Source organism: Sciurus vulgaris, assembly GCF_902686455.1.
Source record: "Sciurus vulgaris genome assembly, chromosome: 8".
Taxonomy (NCBI): domain Eukaryota; kingdom Metazoa; phylum Chordata; class Mammalia; order Rodentia; family Sciuridae; genus Sciurus; species Sciurus vulgaris.
In genome coordinates, this window is record NC_136468.1 from 17,656,309 (window position 1) to 17,678,703 (window position 22,395).

The 22,395-nt window shown below is 42.9% G+C and overlaps 1 protein-coding gene across 3 annotated transcripts in view; it reads left to right on the plus strand.

Annotated features, from left to right (window-relative positions):
* The window catches only part of DGKI (diacylglycerol kinase iota), a 432,523-nt gene that overhangs the window by 150,470 nt on the left and 259,658 nt on the right, over nt 1–22,395 (plus strand). For all 3 annotated transcript variants that reach the window (XM_079150095.1, XM_079150096.1, XM_079150097.1), the window contains exon 3: nt 2,490–2,585. In XM_079150095.1, the coding sequence (XP_079006221.1) occupies nt 2,490–2,585 (96 nt within the window). The remainder of the gene's footprint in view (nt 1–2,489; nt 2,586–22,395) is intronic.

Consider the following 22,395-nt stretch of genomic DNA (forward strand, 5'->3'; position numbering starts at 1 on the left):
AATTAGTGGGGTACCTGTGAGCTTCTGACTCTTGGGGTCCTACCTGGGCCTACCTACCTTACTGGCTCTTCTAGGACTTAACTCTTGGTCTCCCAGATTGGTATTATTCATGGTTTTTTGTCTTTACCCCATTACAACATTTCATACTTCACTTTCCAAAATAGTTGACGGAGTGTTACTATACATTTCCTTAGTATTTGCTGCTATTACGATGTGTTTAGTTTCCATTTTCTCTGGTAGATTTGCCTCTATGAATTACCACAGTATTCCAGTGCCTGGTACCACTGGTAGGGAATACATGCTTGCTGAATGAGTTAAAGAATAATAAAATGGAAAGGGATTATTTTATATAATTAATAAGTTAAAGTTGGATAAGTTAGATGATGAGAATATTTTAGATTGTGAGGATAGATTTCATAAGGATATCTTGCAAAGAAGTATCTTTGTGTTTTATATTATAATATTATCATCATTCATCTGTAGCTGAAAATTTTTAGGGTCCAACCCTGTGGCTGTTCTTTTGTTATTGTCCTATGGGATTAGGTGACTTGACTTCTGTGAACAAATTGAACATGACTTGCAATAGAGAAATATCACCAGTAGAGAAGAAAGTTTTGGGAAAAGTGGCTGCCCTTTGACATAGTGGGTTATGATCCTCATCATTGTTGCTTTCCTTTTAGGATTGGTTTTGAGGCATATGGACACATATCTGGCCTATCCCCATCTCCGGTTGTCCCTTAACCCTTGACAGCTCTGTATCTGGTCACATTTTCTCACCCTTTCATGCCTCACTTTTGCTGTTTGAGGACTTACCTTACATTTCTTGGATCATGAAGCTCCTAGATCACAGGACAAAATATAGCCTTTGGTTATTCTTGCCTGAAAACATTTGAGACTATAAACCCTGCAATGAAAATATATTATATTTGAACATGAATAAATGTATTCATTTTAAAAGATAGGTGACACCTGGTATACCCCCCCACCCCCCAGAAAACATCATTTACTCCATATTTCTGCTATTATCTGTGTTAAGTTTTGGGATTCAGAGGGCTATAGTGTGGAGACTTCTGGGGCAAGTTATAATAAAGGGGGCTCATACATAAGCAAGGTTTCTAAGTTGCTTGGTTATTCTACAAAACTGTTTATTGAAACTGTCCCCTATATTGGTCTTCTTAGGGTGCTGTAACAAAATGCCATGGACTTGGTACCTTAAACAACAGGCTTTTCTTTCTTAGTTCTGAAGACTGAGAAGTTCAAGGTCAAGGTGCTGGCAGACTTGGTTCCTGGTGAGGACCTCCTTCTGGGCTTGCAGGCAACCGCTTTCTTTCTGTGCACTCACATGACTTTTCCTTGATGCATGAATGTGGAGAAAGGGAGGCAGGAATATTTTTATGGTACTCCTTGATATAAAGACACAAATCCTATCTGAAGCCTCTGCCCTCATGATTTCATTATTTCCCAATTGTTATACTTCCTAATACCATCAGATTGGGGGTTAGCATCCACCATAGAAAAATAACCACAGATCCATGTATTTCTAATGACTAAGATAAAAATAAGAGGAATTTTCCTATCAGACCTGCTGACTTCATCTTGTTCCTTTATGATTAATCTAATACAGTGCTTTCCCTAATATCTTGGTATGCTTTTTAACGGAATTAAATAAACAGTTAATATACAAATTCATCCTTTCCACTGTAGTGCATTACAAGAAATATGGAATTCTCTTTGTCGTACTTTAAAAAACAAGTGTTTCCCCTCCTCTCTCTAATTAAATGCTGCGTGTTTTCGGACAGTAGGACTATTGCTCATCATATCATACATCACAGTAGCTCTACTTGCCCTCAGAAGTATCTGGCTATTTTTAGAAGCAATAAAATTATTCAGTTTGAAAAATTTAGAATTAATTGAATGGAAGGCCTCACTGAATTAGTAAAATGTTTGAGTCAGTAGAGGTTCATTATGCTTTGAGTACCAGGGACTTAAACTACGTTTTAAGAAGCCTCTGCCCTCAGAAGTATAATTTACCCATTGCTTATACAAATGTTTCTTCAAATGGTCTCAAAGTACTTTAATACCACCATTGGCTTTCTAACTCTCTCAGTTAAGGCAAATTTTAATAGAGTTTTGATCTCAATTGTCCTGGAATTTGCAGCATTGGACCTGGATAAGTAAGGCTTAACATGAAACTATTTAGTGATTTTTTTTTCCTCATTTTTGTTGAATACATCTTTCAAAAATGACCACATGGTTGAATAAATCAACTTAAGACTTTGTGTCTGCTTTGCTCATAGCTCAAAGAAAGTTTTCCAAACATCTTTTTCATTTCTAGAATTTCAGTAGTATGGACTCTAGCAGTATTTTAGAGGGTCAAAGGAGAAGTGGTTAAACTGCTTAGGGTAACTTTCGTACTTCTAAATAGAAGCCTCAACCTCCCCCTTTGTCCCTGAAGAGAAAACTGAGGCCACCTGGTCTTTTCCTTGCAGGAGAATGCCGTGAATGGGGAGCACCTCTGGCTGGAGACCAATGCCTCAGGCGACCTCTGCTACCTGGGAGAGGAGAACTGCCAAGTCCGATTTGCAGTGAGTGTGTTCTTGGCTCCGTCTCTGCCCCAGGGGCAGGGTGGGGGTGCTTCTGGGTCTGAGGGCAGAGGGGTTCCATGCCTGGATTTCTCAGGAGGGGTTTGAAGGAGCCTGTCCTTGTGCGGTGGAAAACTTCCTGGATGCTTTCAAGGGCGACAGAGTATTGAGTTAATATGACTTGCAAGTTGTCAGTTTTAATAGCTTCAGGGTTTGATGGTACAGGTGAGACCTTGGTGTGATGTGCTGATTAAGGATGATGCCCAGGGTAGGTCTCTGTGTGAGTGTGTGTCGGGGCTGGGGAGAGGGTGCATGTGAAGGAGAGAGGGTTGCTTGTGTGTGGAGGAAGAGGGTGATCTCTTCCATGTGGCGGCCAGCATTCCTGATGGGTGAAGGAGGAAGCAGGGTGGACGCACCTGTGCTGGAGGTGGGTGTAGGCCTAGCAATTAATCCCACTCTTCTGGAGGCTATGATGCTAGAAATGATATGAAGAATCAGCTGCCAGATCAATCAGGGTATTCTTTGCTTATTAAAATTCACTTTGTGTCAGTCAGTCTAAGTTGAAATTTGTCTTTAGGTTCTGTGAGGAAAGCCTACGGGCCATGCAGTAAGTTATGGAAAAACTAAAACTTTAATGTTGGGAAAGTGAGCTTAAAATTTTTGCATAGTTTAAAATTATTAGTCTAAAAAGAAAGTGATGGGAAACTTACAATAGTAAAGAAGAAAGAAGAGAGGTGTTCCTTCTTCTTTGAGGGAATGACTGACATAATATACATAGTACTTAAGTATTTTTGTAATGTTTATTATGTGTTAGAAAGATTTGGAGCCACATGTAAGGCACTGAAATTTTAAGTGCATATGTGTCTGTTAATAACTAATGAGGAAGAAATCTGAGCTTTTGTCAAAGTTCATAGAATATGCTTTTATCAGGTGTGGCCAAGTCCCAGAACCAAGACCTTTTATAGTACTTTAGCAGTTTTGACCCCTAGCATAGCTTTTATTATAAAAAACTTTCAGGTTTTGTGGGGGGAATCAGGGTTTGCTCCAGTGAAGTTGGGAATAGTAAAAGGTCAAGGAGGGGCTCCGATGAATAGGGTCTGGTTTTGAAGTCAGAAAACCTGGATTTGAATCTCAACATTAACACTCACTGTGTGACAGGAGAATTCATGACCTTTGGGTCTTGGCTACCTTCCAGGTAGAAAAAGAGAGTGGGATTAAATTATTTTAAATTTTGCTTCTAACTCAGATCTGTAATTAATCGTTTGCATTTCTCTTCTAATCTTGTTTTAAATTCAATTGATTTAAATGTAAGCATTTTGACTTTATGCATATGTATTTTTAATTAAAGTATAATTGCGTGGAATTTGATTAAATTAACCAAATCCATGAGAAGCTCAGCTGTTTGGACTAAACTTCTATAAATAATGAATTAACATTAGGGTCTTAGTTAATTTCATAAACACTGGCCTTGGGATATCAGATAATACAAAATAGAAAAAAGGAAAGCCATTCTTGCTTCATGTGGACTTTATAATGATCCTGCTGTCAACTAATGGACCGATTTGTTACAGATTCTTCCTTATCTCCAAATGGCTCCCTTGGGCCCTTTTCTGTTATTCGTTTTGGGGCAGATACATGTCACCTCCATTGACAAATACATGAATACGCATACACATCCTCCTACCTTGTATCAGTGAACAGCACTGCTGGACACCAATTGGTTATTATTTGGTTACTTTTACCTCTAGGTCAGAGGAAATACCAAAGAGGAAAAAGAGAACTGTAGGCTGGAGGATCAGGTAACCGAGTTGTGAGAATTCCTAGTACTGGGCCCTCTTAATTCAGTTTACCAAGTGTCCAGAAGATAAAGAAATTTCCTCCAAAAATTGTTGATTAAACAAGGAATAAGTCAGTGAGGAAGCAGAGCAGCCCACTGTTCCTGAAGACTTAGCATCTCCACCTAGAAGTGCCATTTTGAGGATTTGGTGAGGCACTGCATAGGAAGAGCCCTTTCCACAGTGACTGGTAGAACAAATTAAAAGAACAACAACAACAAAAAGGCAGAAAGGGCAGAAGAGGTGACTCATAGAAAAACTGCCAATTGCCAATCCAGATGTGAAAAATCAAAACAAAGCCACTAAGTTAGAATAACTCTGAAGAGCCAACCTCAGGTGCCTCCTCAGTTAGCAAAGGTTTATGAAGTGATGACACTTCCAGCTGGTTGGTTCAGGCTGAAACAGGGAGTCTCGTGAACAGCCGGCAGGAGAGTAGATGGATGCACTTCACAAAATTGACCATGTGTAGTAAAGGCTTTAAAAACCTTCCAGCTCTCTCCCCCCACCACATGCCTCATGAGACATGTGCCCTCTTTGAGATCACGTTTTTTGGAGAGACATTGACAAGCAGCAAAGAACCCAGAAGAGAGTGCCCACGTTGGTTCAGCGCGTGGAACCTTGTGGTAAAGAAAAACTAGATAACCTGGTTTCAGCTGAGTGTTAAGGAAGGAGGGCAGTGAGAGGTCTTCCAGGATTTTAAGAGCTGCTGTGAAGAAATAAGAAGTGACTTGCTATTTGCTACTAGGGAGCTGGAATAAGTTGTCAACCTAGAAGCCACTGACTCTGACAGTGGATCCACCCTCTGTGGCACAGTAACATCATCTGGGAAGCCTTGGGACAATGCAAATTACTGTTTCCTTCCTTGCTCCAAATGCTGATTTAGTTATGCCTAGAGTTGGACTAGAAAATCTGTGATTTTTGACAAGTATCTCGAATATTCTGGTGCAGATGGTCCACAAACTTAACTTCAAGAAATACTGTAGTTTAAGTACGTTAACAAACAGAAACTGTCCAGCTGTCCAGATGGTCCAGCTGGAGAAATGGGCTCAAAGGATGTGCTCATGGATATGCTGAATGACCATCTCCCAAGGATGCTGGAGAGGGAGAATGTGCTCCTGCTGTGGGCAAGGGGAGCCCCCAGTTTAAATGTCCTATTAGCAACTTTCTTAGAATTGAATGATGATTTTGTAAAAGAACCCTGCATACATACATTGTGTATTACATTCTCATTTCATTGAGTGCACCCCATTTGAAGAAGGCCACCGGTTAGGTTTGGGATAAATTACCATAACCAGGAACTAAGTTCTGCCTGCAGGCTTCTAAACAAAGTTCAGGCATTCTGCGTGGGGGAGGAGAGAAGCCATCCCTAAAGACAGGCCTGTGCTCACTCTTTACCCTGTTTTAGCAAAGCAAATGTCACCAGTAAAAGTTAAGAGAAGGAAGAAATCAGTGTGGGTTGAGGTAGACAGAGGCCGTGTCATGGAAATGGCGCTGGAGTTCGGCTTTGAAAGATGGCTAAGATTTACGTAAGTGAAGTTGGGGAAGGAGAACATTTTGGGGAGGGAGAACAACATGAACAAACTCAGAGACAGGAGCAATCTCTGCACAAGAGAGACAGCAATCATGAGTCACACAGGAGCATGCCAAAGGGCCTGTGTCAGGGAAGCATAGAAAGGATGGGGTGGGGGTGTTTCTGTGTTTTCTGAATCGAAACTTGGAACATGTATAGATGTTGGTATAACTATGTAGTACTCTGTCCAATCCAAGACGACCTTGAGGGTGAAAGTGGCTGAGAATGATAATGATGTGGTAGCATTAGGGGTTAACCACAGCTGCATCAGGGATACTGAGACAGTTACTGTAGCTTACAGGGAAATCAGAGTCTCTATTAACAAAACTGTCTGCAAAGCCAGGGCCTCTGCTGCCATATGGATTGATAATTGGGCACTGATATTGGAGGATATTGAAAGCAAGCCAGTGACATCAGAGAATCTAGGACTGTTACAGGAGTTTGCTCTGAAGCCTCAGGGCTGAACCACATGATCTTTAAAAATCTTTCCTCCTCTTCTATTCTCTGGTGGCAATACAGTAGAATATCTGTGAATAGATATTTAATGGGATTAAGCTTGTTCCCAAATCAGCAACAGTTCCCAAATTAGTAACTGTTTCTTTTTCTGGTTTAGAGAGGAGAAAAGGATGTAAAAATAATGAAACTGAAGAAGGATTACTGTTTTCCAACCTGATTATAGAAAGAAATACCTGAAATAAAATTTAAGCTAGGAGCGCTCTCACTTGGTGACATTGATTTCTATCTATATTTCTTTGTCTGTTTATTCTGTCAGTGTCTTTGGTTGTGGACCCAATACCAGGGACCTTGAGACAGTGTTACAAGTGACAACTACTAACCTATAAGTCACACCCTGGCTGGTTCGTGGCTATTCTTATAGAAACCTCCCTTGCTCCAGTGATGGCGTGTACAAAGATGTCCAGCCAAGTATCTGTATCCAGAGGAACTTACCCCTTCCCTAAGAATCCAGAGAGTACAGACCAGAGCACACTAGCTCCCCACTTGAAGGGGACGTGCTCACGTGGGTCTATAGACAGACATACCAGAGTTGGTCACATGTGCCTTGAGGCACAGATGGGCAGCATGGATGGTGAGGAAATGGACTTTTTGTGGTACTGACCTGGGTTTGAAAACCCATAGTTCTGCTTATATTCTGGGTAAACTGTCGATATATCATTTTAACTCTCTTTGCTTTGGTTTCCAGATTTTAAAGCCTTGTGGTTAAGGTTGACCTCAGTGATCATCATTTCTGAGAAGCATTGTATTTACACAGGACACTTTACATCTTCATTCTGCATTTTAAAATGTTGATTCCCAATCTGTAATGCCACCTGTAATGTGTGGTATGGGCATGAAATATGTTTTAAAAATAACAAAATGTGTCTGCAGATGATTCTGTAAACCTTCAGGGTAGAGAGCCACTGATGAACTTCAGGGAGAGTGTCAGGACCAAATGAGGTGGTCTGGTCTTTGTACCTGGCAGTTAGTGGCAGGTGAGGGTTGAACTATGTACTCTAAAGAAGATATGCTGACATTCTAAAGTCCAGGACCTTGGAATGTGACCTTATTTGGGAATGGGGTCATTGCAAACGTCATTAGCTAGGATGAAGTCATACCAGAGTCCAGTGAGCCCTAATCCCATGACAAGTGTCCTTGTAAGAAGAGGAGAGGACACACACAGAAGCACTCAGGGAGAAAGCCCTGTAATGACGAAGGTGGAGAGTGGAGTGGTGCAGCTACCAGCCAAAGAGTGGCGAGGACTGTGGGCTGCCATCAGAACCTCGGGGAGCACCCAGGAGGTATGCAGCAATGTTGACATTCTGATGTTGGTACTTTGTGAGGGCAGCTCTAGGAAGCTTGGGCAGCAGCAGCTCTGTGAGGTGCAGATCTTATCTAGCCATGCAGGTACCTCCAGATCCACACAGGCTCATGGGTGCATGCACAGGAACACAAGTAAAGCAGCCTCGAGGGTTTAGGTGGAGGGGCAGGTGGATTCTGGGTAGGTGAATAGACAGGTAGGTGTCAGCAGCTGAGAGCTACAGGGAGAGAGTAGGTAGATGGTTAGGTGAGTGAGAGCGCGTAGGTTGTGAGAGAGGAAAAGGGAACTGTCAGACTTCAAAATGCCGCTACCAGATATATCTTCTCTATTTTTAAATGTGCTTATGTCACCTTCTTTTTGTGGGTAGGTGAATAGGCACTGTTTTCCTTTTGCTGTTGTTTCACTCTTGCAGTTTGCTTTAGTCTTTTCCTTGTGGGTAATGTTTGGTCAAAAAGGTGAACTCTACCTGCAACACCTGACCTTCATCCGGAAATGTCTTCCAGTGTTGCTGGCAGCTTGACAGATGTGGTTTCACTGAGATGAGAGAGAGTGAATCACATTTAGTAGGCCATGTGGCAAAAGGGTCAGCGGAGTGGAGAGTGGGAGCCACTGCAGACCTAGAGATGAAAAGATCCGGATGAAAACCCAAGTTCCACTCCACAGCTCTGAGTTTCAAGTTCCTCTGTAAAGTAGTGATGATTAGTGCTACCTATTAGAATCGGAAAAAGATGACATTAACAAATGTTCATATTCTCCGTCTTCTCTTTTGTTCCCACTTATAGTTCAATGTCATTAAGTTGAACAACCTAGTTAGTGGTCGGTTGGACTTTGGTTTTCATAAGGCCTTATGTTTGGCATGACTCCAGGTAGTCCCAGCATTGAGACTCTTTCACCTTCTATCATTTTGATCCTGTGTATAACACCCATATTCTTACTAGGTCATGGGTGAGACCAAATGAATGTAACAAAGCAAAGTAACATTTTCTGAGAAACCTCTCGCATCCTGTGTCTTCTTTCAGAGGATTGGAAGCCTCCTCATTGCCTATGGTGGGATATTACAGTATCTGCCCACAGGGATGCTCACTATGGTGTTGGGTTTTTGGAAGAAACTGGAAAGAAGAGTCTAAACTCTCCATCCTATTTGAAGGAAACTTTCATCTTAAGAATTGAAATGACCCCAAACTGTGTTACACCTGGTCCATTTCATCTCAGGAAAATTGGAACACTAGGCAGCAGATTTCCATGTGTCTGTGTGTTATAGGTAAAAGGATGATCAGAGGACCAGTACCCAGCATACCTTGCTGGGAGATTTCTGCCCATCTGTGTTTTTGGTCCAGCAGGTGCACACCACAGTGCACCAACAATGGTCTCAGAATGTACCAAGATCTGCCTGCATTAAGTCCTATTCTTGGAGCCTCACATGCTGGTTGTCCAGTGTGGCAGATTGATGATCACACCCCAGATGGCGGCTTGGCTGAGCTGAGTGCAGGCTGTCAGAGGGAACCCCGTGCGTGGCAGCAAAGCCCAGGAGGCAAAGCCAACTTTCTGAGTTGTTGGGTGGCAGCCTGAAGACAGCATATCCAGGGACCTGCCAAGGCTGCTGTCTGCTCGAGGACTCTCCCACCAACAGGATATTGAGGATCTAATGAATCAAGATGACTCAGACAAAACACAGCCATCAACAATGTTAGTTTATGGAAAAATAAAATTCACGGACAGACGCTCTGCTACTGACTTACTCGTCAGTGGGTATGAGTGGAGGAAGGGGGTGGGGTTTCCTGTGGATGGAAGTAGTGTTGCCCTCTGTGGGTCTGGTGAGATGATTGGACATTGCTGTGAGGTCATCCCTGAGTACGCTGAGAATAGTGCCTGCCACGTTAGTCCCTGTTACTATTACAGCTACCGTGATGGTTCTTAGAATCGACATTTGGTGCGGAATGCTGTCCATGTAGAAGGAGAATATATGACTCTCCTGCCTACCTCGTTCAGTAGAGAGAGAGATGATACTTAGGCTATGAAGCCCAGGGGTCTTTAGGATTCTGTCACTTCTAGGTGACCTTTACCATCATCTGTTTGCACAGTTCATGTTTTCCCCAAATCTTATTATGGACAACACTGAATTCATATGGGATGCTATTAACTAAAAGGACCTCATGATCATAAATTTGGAAAACACTGAACACCTTTAATATAAAAGTAGGTCTTATGAAACTCAAAAAGAATGTAAGCATGCAGGACTCCATTGTTTTTCCCTGAGGGGTAGGGAGGGTTGCAGAACCCATTCTTTCCCCCTCAGAACAGCCCTTGGCATTTCATGGGACTTCAAGATCCAGTGGAAAACTACTTGAGAAATGCTCACACATTTCTTTGCAGTTTCCCTAGGACTCATACTCATCGTGGTTCCCTAGCAACAATCCTGGGGGACAGCAGAGCAGGCAGTTCATGTCCACCCAAAGGTAAAGGGAAGAGAAGTCACCACAGTTTAATCAGCAGCCAAAACTTCACCACTTTTTTTTTTTTTTCATTTTTCTTTTGCCTTTAAACTTTTGCCTTGAGCAAACAATGTGTGTGTGTGTGTGTGTGTGTGTGTGTGTGTGTATGTTGCTCTATTCTTAAGAGTTTGAACCTCTGAGAATATTGCCATCTCTTCTGTGATGACAATTTTAGGATAAGGATGCTTCTGTGTTTGTATGTGGGTGTGTGAGTTTGTGTGAAGCAGTTCTGTTGTTGTTTAATATTATATGGTCCTGTTACTTAGGATAATTTGCATCAATTCAACATAGAGTTTGCATGTCACCTAGGCAATGCCCAGGTGCATAGAGATGCTTTTATTTCTGCCAGTGTCTCCCAGAGCCAACAACCCACAGTAGTAGATTTTAAGGAAGATTCTTGTTGCTCAGGGGCACTCAATCTTGGCAAAACAGTTTGCATTAGTCACTACTCAAAATTACTATGACCTCCAAAGTTGACACTGTCTCTGTTTTCCTAGGAGTCTTCTGTTGTTGTTGCTTCCTGTCTTACAGTCCGGGCAGAAACATTTCAGAAGGAAATGATTTAAAACACAAGGAAATGGATACCTGGCCATCATTTTTTTTTTTTTTTTTTTTTTTTGAAGGAGGGGTAGGTGTTTGATGAAGTATGTGGACTTAGAATCAGATGATCTAGCTTTGTATCCAGGGTCAGAGTTGTATGATATTGGTCATTGTTTTGACCTCTTTGACCTAAATTTCCAATTGGTAAAATGTGAATAGCAACCTTCTTATGGTTGTTTTGACAGTTAAATGAGATAATGCATATAAAAGAGTCAGTAGCATGGCAGATCATAATCAATAAATATTTGCCACTATACTCATTCCTCCTGGAATGAAAGTGGTTCCAGGATGCTGATCCCTAAAAGGAAACCCAGAGTACTGGATTTGGAGTCTTAGAATCACCTACTGTGTCTCATTGAGGAAAACCCGTGACAGACCTTGTGCAGTGGAGCAACCAGCCCTGCTCCTTGCCCATTCTTCCCACTGTTTATGACACACATCACTTTCTTTCACATTCTTTAAAAAGTATCCCCCCTCTTATTTGCCTGTTTCCACCACTGGAATATTGTCTCCACATAGATTGGGGACTTTGCCTATTTTAAACTCTTGAACTCCCAACACTGAGAACAAATAACTGCACTGAAGAGTTATCTTGTGACTTTTCACTGAGAGAATACCTGAGTTCAACAATGTGATTGTTGAGAGAGAGAGCGGGAGAGATATACACAGAGACCCTGATCACCAGGTGGACCCTGCCATTTAGATATCCTTGTACTGATAGTGCAGGACATTTCAATTCCTGAGGCTCTGAGGCTCTCAAGAGGGAGATTTTACACTCACTTCTAGTAGACTATTATGGGGGTGAAGCCCTTTTGGCCAGTTCTAAACCTTCTAAAACCCATTTTATTTAATTCTCATGGAAAACAGAGACTGCTTTTTACCATCTTCACGTGGTTGGTCATGTGGTTGTCATTGGTCCATCCCTGTGAGGATAGCATGAGAACAGACCAAATAAAGCAGTTGTGTTAGATATCATGTTACTTATTGGTTCTCATCAGTCTCGGTCCCATAATCCAACACCAGCAAAGACAATAAGAGGGAAGGTAAGTTATCATCAGTAGAAGGCCTGGATTCCACTCTTAGCTCTTCTTCCTTGGGGAAGTTGCTCAGTATCACAGGGTCTCTGTTCCCTTAGCTGAAGTGGTTAAATAGTACCTGGTCTGGCTACGGATCACGTGCATCATACTGCCAGCCACCTAGTGAACTAGGGTGATGGTGTCCTTATTGCAAAACCACATGGGTCCTACAATATGGATAATCATAAAAATGAGAAATTATACTCCATTTATATATGATTTATCAAACTGCATAAATGCATTCTATTGTCTTGTATAACTAATTAGAACAAATAAAAACAGCAATCATTAAAAAAAAAAGCCTTATGGGTAGGGATGTGCAGCATTCCACCTGAAGATACAGTGAAAAGTGACTGAAATGTCAGTCATTGTGAGCCATGACTGAAATGTTGATCTTCTTGGGTGAAACTGGCTGGGAAACCCTGTCTTAATTATGTCACCAGTGTCTGGGAACATGGGAAATAGCAACAAAAGGACAACTAGCTTACCACTGCTGGGTATGGTTTCTAAAGTAAATATAATATTTCATATGAAAACAAGTGCTTCTGAATTATAGGTTAGAAATATTTAGGTATTATTTTAAGAAAATTCCATCTATTTCCACAAAGTTAAATAATGAGAACACTTCAGATTCATGATACAAGTAAGATGGCATAAATGATACTCTCATATCAGCCAGAGTTAAAAGGCAAAGTTTTACATCTTCTAGTTACATCAAGCCTCAACTCTGTCCTGTGTCCAAGATATACTACCTCAGAACTAGAGAGAGCCATTGAAATAACCTCTGGGACATGAGTTCCTGTTACCTTGTTTTCATTATGGCTTCTATAGTCTATCCAGCCCATCCTCACTCATACCTGCCTGCTTGAAATTTGTAGATGCACATACATTTATATATGTGGGTCTCTAATTATGAATTTCTATTTGTTAGTGTCTGTGCACTTGTAATCATATTTCTATACGTATGGCAACTTTGATCTGCTAATACAAAATAAAACTTTAAGGAGAGGGTTAAAATCTTAACAAGGAACAGCCACAAGAGCAGCTGGGAAGAACCTGAGACAGGAAGATGTCAGCACATGCATTAAAACTTGTGACTGGCTGTAGTTCTACACTGCAGGACCTGCTGGCTCCTGGGCGGAAAAGCAAATGTGAAAGAGGAAGCCAAGCACAAGCAGGTCAGAGAGGGTGGGGAGAAAGAAGAGGTGAGAGCAACGAGATAGGGGGTGATGATCACATATGAAAATATAAAGTGTTCTTGGGTGAAATGAGAACCAGGAAGAAATAGAATGACAGGGTTTTGAAGATTTGAGTTCACTGATTGAAATCCCACTCTAATGCATCATGACCATCATGAAGGAGTGTGTGAGCAGAGCGGCAATCTAGGGCCAGCCTGTGGAGGGGACATTGGACATCACACATTTGATCATCTCTGGGACCATCTGTGTGTTAGGATCATTTCATTCAGCTTGTGCCAACACTAACCAATGTTTTCAGGCCATTCACCATACTCCAGTATGTTCTGTGTCTAAATATCTGCACCTGAATTTTATGTAGATTTCTAAAAGGTGGTAGCAGTAGCCACCCAATTGAGTTCTAAGATGTAGATTTCTCCTAAGATTCTTGTGGTAGCTTTCTGTTAAAGCCCATCAGTGAAATCTTGTACAGTCCTCTGCCACTTAATGATGGGGATGTCTTCTGAGAAAAGTGTCCTTAGATGATTTTGTCAAACATCATAGACCTAAACCTAGACGTCTAGGTTTGGGCAAACATCATTTGCCCAAACCTAGACGTCTGGCCTCTTACACATCTAGGCTGTATGCTGTGTCACATCATAGATGCATGAGGTCCAGCTTTGATCAAAATGTTGTGACACAGTGCAAGACTCTACCTATCACATTTTCCCCTGTAAAAAAATTAAATCAACTAAAAAAAAGAGTCACTCTAAAAACTCTCCTAAAGAGTGTGATTTGATACTGATTTTAATATAAGGGTAAACTCTTGAGATGCAGACCTGTACCTTTATCTCCCCACTTAAAAAGAATCCTGTATTGTTCTGACCATAGCTCTTCTCAGTCCTAATCTAATGCTCAAAACATGGTGGGCTGTCATTCTTGATAAGAACCTTCAACCCTAGCTTTGAGTCAACATGGTTCTAGTATCAGGTTCTTACCAAATTGCTTCTCAGGTGAGTCCCAGTTGGCTGCTTCTCGGGAGGAAGAAAGGTTTTCACGTATTTTTCTAGTTCTCATATTCAGTTCACTAAGTCTTCTCCTTCCCTTGGCTTTCTGCTGCAAGATTTTGGTTTCTTTTTCCCTGTCTTTGAATGCAGACTATAAAATATACTGGCTGTTGGGGAATTATAACACTTTTTATTTGTGTCCAAACAATGCCAGGGAGGCACTTTTCTTCTTCTCTTCGTGTGTCTCTCAGGGAGTTATGGGGTTGACCTTTCTTTGTATCAGCTCCAGTGGGGACCTGGCTTAGCTTCAAGATTTACGTGCATATCTGAGGCTACTCAGAAGTGTCTCTAGGAACACAGACACTTCACATGCAGAGTGCTTCAGAGGATGTGTTCCTTAGAAAAGAACAAAACACACTGTTGGAAGAGCGTATTAAATGACTTTTATTATGGTACTCAGAGGCAATTCCAGTAGGTAACACCCAGTATGTGTTGTGTATGCAGTCAGCATGCTCGTCTATACCTGCAGCAAAGGTGTAGAATTGAAATCAACCTTGACAGTTGGTTATTCTTCTGAAAAACCCAAGACCAAAGTGTGAGAAGTTCACGTTGACCTTGGTAAAGACCTGTGTGGTTTGGAAAGAAAGGTACGCACTCTCAGTCCCTGCTATAGTTCTGTTCTGAAATGTTCCCCAAAGGCCCATGGGCTAAAGGGCTGGTCCTCAGTCCGTGGCACTTGTAATGGCTTGGATGTGAGCTGTCCCCCAAAAGCACACATGTGAGACAATGGGAAGTTCAGAGAAGAGATGATTGGGCTGTGAGAGTCTTAACCTGATCAGTGAATTGATCCCTGATGGGATTAACCGAGTGGTGACTGGAGCCAGGTGGGGTGTGGCTGAGGAAGTGGTTCATTGGGAGCGTGGCTATGGGGTATCTATTTTGTATCTGGAGAGTGGAGTCTCTCTCTCTCTCTCTGCTTCTGATCATGACATGAGCTGTTTCCCTCCACTGCTTCCCTCTGCCTTGATGTTCTGCCTCACCTTGAGGAACGGAGCCTGCTATCTATGGATTGAGACCTCTGAAACTGTGAGCTCTCAAATAAACTTTTCCTCCCCTACAGTTGTGCTGGTCAGGTCTTTTAGCTGCAGCAGTGAAAAGCTGACTAAAACAGCAGTGTTGGAAGGCAGTGATAGGAATCAGGCCCTAATGAGAGGAGGTCAGGTCACTGGGGGCCTGTCTTCACAGAGAATATTGGGGACTCCATCCCCTTCTTGTCTTCCCTTTTTGCTTCTGACTGCTGTAAGGTGGATAGACCCCCCTCCTCCTTGCACTCCTACCATGCTGTACTGTGCCACCAACCAAAGCAACTGGGCCAGATGACCTCTGGCCTTCAAGACAGTGAGCCCAAATAAACCTGTTCCCTTATTATGTCGATTTTCTCTGCTCTTTTGTCATAGTGACAGAAAGCTGACTACACAGTCACTCTCGCTTCTCTGCCTTTCTTCTCTGTTTCAGACTTATCACTCAGTTCAGGCCGTGGGCACCTACTATGTGAATTATCACTGTAGTCTTTTATGACTTGTTTTCTTTCAAGAAACAAAGTCCATGTCCTAACCATAACATGCAAGAGACTATCTGATCTGCCTGCTCTTGCCATCTGGCCTCATCTCTACCTAGTGTATTCCACTCACCGACACAAGCACCCTGGCCACTCCTCAAGCATACCAACGTCCGCATGCCTCTGGGCTTCGCACTTGCTGTTCCCTTTCCTTGCGCTGCTTTCCTTACTTACCTACATAGTGAACTTCCTTATTTCCTTTGGGTTTTTGTCAGGATCCATCTTTTCAGTGAAGCCTTTCTTGAACACCTTCCCCACTTCGGGTATTTCCCATCTCTCTGCTCTTTAATTTCCTCTTCAGCACTTATTTCCATCAGCATGTTATATATTATACTTACCTATTTTGTTCATTGTCTGCCACCTCTCAGGTAGACAATGCTCCGTGACATACATAAACACACACACACACACACACACACTTACTGTTATTTCCCCGGTGCCTGGAATCGTGTCTGCCACCTATAGGAACTCGATATATATTGGTTGACTGAATTAATAAATTACTTATCCCCACCTTCTCTCATCTTCTTCTTTCTGCTACCAAATGAAATGATTATTTGTGGCATTGTTAGTCTCATAGCCTCTATTCGTCCCTTGTACCTATTATTTGTACTTTTTAAAGTCCATCTTTAGCACCTTTAGGGACCTATCCCAGTCACCTGGCCAGGGACTTCTGGGGAAGTCTGGCTCCCTTGCTGGCTCCAGTTCTAGCTGCTTCCTCTGCCTCCCATCTCCATTATTGCCCAAATAAACCTTCCGTGTTCTGACTGGCTTACAGATCCATGTGGCCTCCTGTGAGCAGCCATAGCAGAGTCTCTTCTTGCTCTACCCACCATGGAAGCCTTCAGTCCTCTGCACCATGGCCTCCCGTCAACCCCAGAGGACATGTGATTTGTCCAACAGCGGTGGAGCCTCTGCCCTGCTTCCCCCTGTCGTCTCTAGAGGTCTTCTATTCCTCAAGCACTTTTAGGAGCCTCATCATCACTTTTGGGATGGCCCCTTATGAGAGGCCCATGTACTATTGTAGTGGGGATTTGGTCTCCTGATTCTCCAAGACCACCACTTCCCCACAGTGGGAGCAGGTTGAGGGCTTATGTGGGGAGAAACCCCCCTCTGCAGGCTGTTTTCCCTTTCTCCTTTCCTTCTCCTTCCAGGACATCTGTGTCAGGCAGTGTACTTGGTGTTGGATTACAGCCATGGGGGAAAACACAGAAGACTCTCCTCTGTAAGGCTATGATTTTTAACCCCTGGCCTCTTGGAAATAGTTCTACTTTGCCAATTCTATTGCAGCCCCTCATGACACAGCTGTGTGACCTCTTTCCATTGCCAGTGTGCCTACACTACACATCTGTGGACACCCACTGCACCCAACCCCCCAACCAAGTCCACATGATCAAACCTCCAACTCAACCACGAACCTTGGGTTACAGCTCATGCAGGGGCACCTGTGAGCCCAGCAGTTCTGTGCCCAACTCACAAGTCAAAGCCAGGCAGGCTCAGTTCCTTTTAGGAGGCATCAGTACCTGTTAAATAATGATAACTTTCGATCTTCTCCCTGCTGGGATATCTTTGATTTTTCAAACGTGTACATCTTTTAAGGCTAAATTCAAGAACTGGCTTTCTCTTTAGGCCCTTCTTACTGACTCAGCCTCTGAGATCTTACCCTCCTCTAAATTATAGCTTTTATTTTCTGAGCTGTTTCTTTAACATTTTGCCATGTGCAGCTCTCTCCTGTTAAATGACCTTTTCCCTCAAGTCTTTCTTGTCTCCTCAAGTGGCTTGCCAGCTTCTCCCAAGACAGAAGTTTTCTCCTCTGTGTGTCCTGCAGAGTTCACACTGCTTTCTACCTAGAGTGATGTTAGAATGATATGTTGACTGAATTTCCATAAATATGTTCTAGAAAGGCCCATGGTTAAGAGATTGTGTCAGCCACATGGGAAATTCTCTGTGTGTGTGACTGTAGGACAGGTCAGACCATCATGATTCAGACGACTGCCATACACAGATGCCTGCCATGAGCATTTTGGTGCACACATTTCCAAGAATCCCCCCACTCATCTTCCAGCTGTCCCTGCTGTTTTTTTCTTTCAGGTATTCCGAGGTACTTTTGGCATCATTTATTATCTAGGGTGTTGATGATGGACTGTCTTGGAGGAACTCAGTCGATGGCGGAACGCCATCTCAGAGGAATTCAGTCCTTACCAGGGCCTTGTCTGTATAGAGAACACTTTTTATCAACACATGGGTCTTCACAAATGAAGCCTTTCTCTCTGGGCTGAGGGCTGGGACCCTCTACAAGTGCCATTCTCCTGAAGTCAACCTTCTAAGGATATCTCTGAGTTTCTCTTGGGTCACAGACTCCTTCAGATATGTGCATCTCTGCTCCTTGGTCTGAGACCATGAGATCCTGTTGCAGGTGACAGAATTGGTGATATCCCAGGACCTCCAATAGGGTTGTGCTGGAACCTCAACTGGCCACCCTCCTGACTTTCTGAAACATTCCACTGGGGGAAAAGAGGAGCCAGCATGAGTGACAATGGAGGCTGAACTTTGGCTCTGAAATCTTACTTATGGAACTTTCAGATAATGTCATTCTTCATTTTTCCTAATTCCAATTTACAGATTGCATCCCAGGCTCCCCAGAGAAGCAGGACTTGCCAAGTCTGCTTGTCATTTCTTCTAATGAGGTTTTAAATAAATCAAAGAACTCTTGTTTTCATTTACCTTGGATTATACAGCAAAAATGTTCTTGTTTTTGTTGCCCAGAGAGGCAGGCAGTCCTTACTTAAAGGACTCCAAATTCCTGACATTCTAAAGGGTGGAAGTTTCCTGCCCTGCCATTCGCTAAGCATTCCCCTAGCCCCACCCTCAGAAAGAGAAAAAGGACAAGGCCAGCCTAACCTGGGCTGCATGGCCTGCTCTGCCCTCTTACCAGAGCCCTGCTGTGGCTGAGCCTGGTGGTGTGAAGGGAGAAGCTTCTGACCTAGGAAGGCCAAGGGTCCGAGGAACCAGTCGGGAGGTGCTCAAGGGAGTCCCCGGCCCGACAGCCTCCTCAGCACTTCCTCTTTCCTGGGCCTTTCGGCACCAGCAGGACCTTCCCCTGAGAGCCCCATGAAGCTCCTTCCCTACTTTGCCCTCGCCCACCGCCCACCATGGGTGCCTCCCGGCTCGCAGGGCTCAGTGGAAGCAGCCGTTCCCTGCATTAGACCTGGGCTCCACTCTGGCGTCTCTGTCTGAAGTGATAAGCTGTGGGTCCAAACTGAATCCTGGCATTTTGGGGCCCGGGAGCAGGCTCTGGCCTCTGTGCTCCTGCTCTACGGAAACGAAGGGGCTCTTTTCTACATGGGCTCTTTCCCTTCACACTTTCTCCAAGATTTCTGATTTCTGGTGGTTAAGCCTGGTGTTTGGCAGGGGCAGTGTTCCTAAGGCTACAGCAAGACATGTAAGGTCAGCAGGCAGAATAATTTGCCCTCTGTTTAAGGAGAGGTAAGGTTTGTTGGGACGGGAATAGCCAGCCTTGTCTTACCGCTCCTTGGGGTCAAACTGCAGACTGTTGGGGGCAATAAACATTGAATTCCAGTTACCCTGGGCTGCACAAAGGCACAATCCTTTCATAAATCACAGACCTATGAAAGCAAGTTACTAAAGTCCCTGAAGTCTTCATGTCCTTCCTGTCCCCTCCCAACCCATCCTGCTGTTCCTCCTCTCCTCCTGTCTCTCTCCCTTCTTCTCCTTCCTTTTTGTCATTACTTTTCCTCTCCTCTTCTTCTTTTCCTCCTCCTTCCCTTCCTTTTCCCCCCATCAGACTCTCCTACCACCAGATATTCATTGTACCTTATCAGAAATCACCTGTCTTGCTCGAGGGAATTAAAGATAGCTTTCTTAGTGCCACATATAGATCAGAGACTTGCAGCCACAGGTTGTAGTTGGGTGGGATAGGGTGAGATATTAAACCCTTTATATGACAATTGTGTACTGTCAGCCACTACTTGCCTTTCATCTTTCTGTCCCTGGAACTCCAGCTGCAGGGCTCTAAAGCTATGGCACTTTTGCTTCTTTGCTTGATAGGAGCTGTAGTTTGGTGAGGAGCTGCTTTGAATGCCAGCAGTGCCTGTAGCATGGAAAATGGTGAAGGGCCAAGCCAGAACTTTGAGTGTGTTGCCTCCTCTAGCCATTATATGGCTGCTAGATCAGGCCCGCCACTCAAGTGTAGCGTACTATCTTGTTACTGTTGTTGTTTTGGGGGGTTGCTGGGGGAGTAGGCACTGCTAGACAAGGGCTCTGTCACTGAGCCATTCCCAGCCCTTTTCATGTGATTATTTAAGTAACTGTCAATCATGTTTTTAGTTGATACAAGTGAGATGTGATGGTATGTGGTCATTTTCATCACTGTGACTGAAATACCCTTCAAGAACAACTTAGAGGAGGAAAAGTTTATTTTGGCTTATGTTTCCAGAGGTTTAATCCATGACCAGCCAAGTATATTGCTCTAGGCCCAAGATGAGGCAGAACATCATGGCGGAAGGGCATGTTGGAGGAAAATAGCTCACTTCATGACAGCCAGAAAGCAGAGAGGGAGAGGGGAGGAAGGGCACCAGGAAGAACCACCTTTTCAGGGCACACCCCCATCGACCCACCCATCCAGCCACACTCTACAGTTAACACCTAGTCAGGCCATTCAAACTAGGATGGACAGATTAGGTTACAACTTTCACAATCCAATCACTTTTCCTCTTAACATTTCCGTATTAACACAGGAGCTTTTGAGGGACACCTCATACCCAAACCATAACAGATGGGATGTGATCTATTCTTAGTTTCTACAAATATGCTATAAAAGCATACACACATGCACGCACACAAGCAGAGATTAATCGGTTTATTTTGAATACCAACACTGATAAAATCAGGAAACTCTTATTAAGGTTGCTGAGGTTACTCTATTTGAAATTTAAGTAGAAAGCCCAAATGACCTTTAGATTCACTGATGAGAACAAATTAATACATTTTTATAATTTTAATTTTTAAACATGTACTTAGTGTCCCAGATAATGTTTCTGTTTTAATTATGTTTTTGTGTTAGGTTCTATAACAGCTGTGTCCCAATATGAAGAATAGCGTGTTGGATGATTTGTTAATGACTTGATTTTTTAAAAATATTTTTATGTATATATATATATTTTTTTTTTAATTGTTGATGGATCTTTATTTTATTCATTTATTTATATACAGTGCTGAGAATCGAACCCCGTGCCTTGCACGTGTGAGGCAAGTGCTCTACCACTGAGCCACAACCTCAGTTCCTAATGACTTGATTTAATTCATCACCTTTCATAGTGAAGGAAGAGTTGGCTTAAGTAAAAGTTATTGAGGAAAAAGTGGAGAGCCAGAGTATTTAGAATACAGCATGCTTCATGTATTTAGCTTAAATCTTCAAAATAAAAATTCCAACATAACCAAGCACAAAATTCTACATGTTTTGATCAATTTCCCCTCAAAACTTACTATCTAGCCACTTCAGATAGCCTTAGCCAATTCAAACATAGTCATAAACCAAGTCAGCAGATGACTTTGGATCCACTGAAGCAATGTCATTGGTTGAGGAACTATAATCCATGTACTTTACTAGTACGGAAACAAACCTTGGGCCTTCACTCAGAATTTATTCACTTGATTTTGTATGTGTTTATAAACTTTAATTATCTGATTTTCAGATCACAAGATGCTTAGACACTATCATTAAGGAAATCATGGGCAACAAAGGCAGGAACAATGATTTGAATGGGTCTTTTGTCAGACCGAAGAATTCAGATTATGGTCAATGTTTGCTGCCTCAGGAGGCACAGAAGCATGTGATCTATTTTAAGATAGTCTTTCAGAATTCAATATTACTTAATTAAAATGAGTGTGATCACATATAGCACTTTTTTTTCGTATGTTGTCATCCATAGAACGCTGCTCTTGAATTATTCAGTGAATGATGTTAGTGTATTTACGTGTTGTCCCAGAAAACCCAGTGATGTTGTATCTTGAGGTGGTGGCTCTTAAACTCTAGTATCCCAGATCCCTTATCTAATAGGGATTTTGACCCAGAATTCTGATAATGAAAAACAAAGGAAGGAAGAAGCAGTCTGGATTTAGTGAGTTCACAGGCTTCCTGAACCGACCCTGTTGCTTTTCCTGCCCTCCTCAGTGACTCTGAAGAAGCCTCCAGAAGCCTGGAGATCCATAGAACTTAATGCAGCTTGATAGCAGGCACAAAGTAGACCAAGGTGGGGGTTATGGACAAGAAAGGAGGTTTTCCAGACACCTTAAATCATAGCCCCTGAAGTAGCATTGCTTTGCTCCTGTGCACCGTTATCTAGGGGTGTTGTGGATGGCGAGAAGCAGCCTAGAATCAACTCCAGTTCCCTTTGCATCTCTGTCACTCTGTTAGCAACAGGACTCAAATGCCCGGTGGAAGGTTTTCTGCAGCTGGTATCAAAGCAGGGATCCCACCGGGATATACATAGGAAACGGAAAAGCCCAGGCATTTGTCTATGGGCTGTTCCCTCATGAAAATTTGCAAGTTTGAATTTTATTATTGCTGTTGCTGCTTCTGTGACTGCTGTGACTTCACATTCT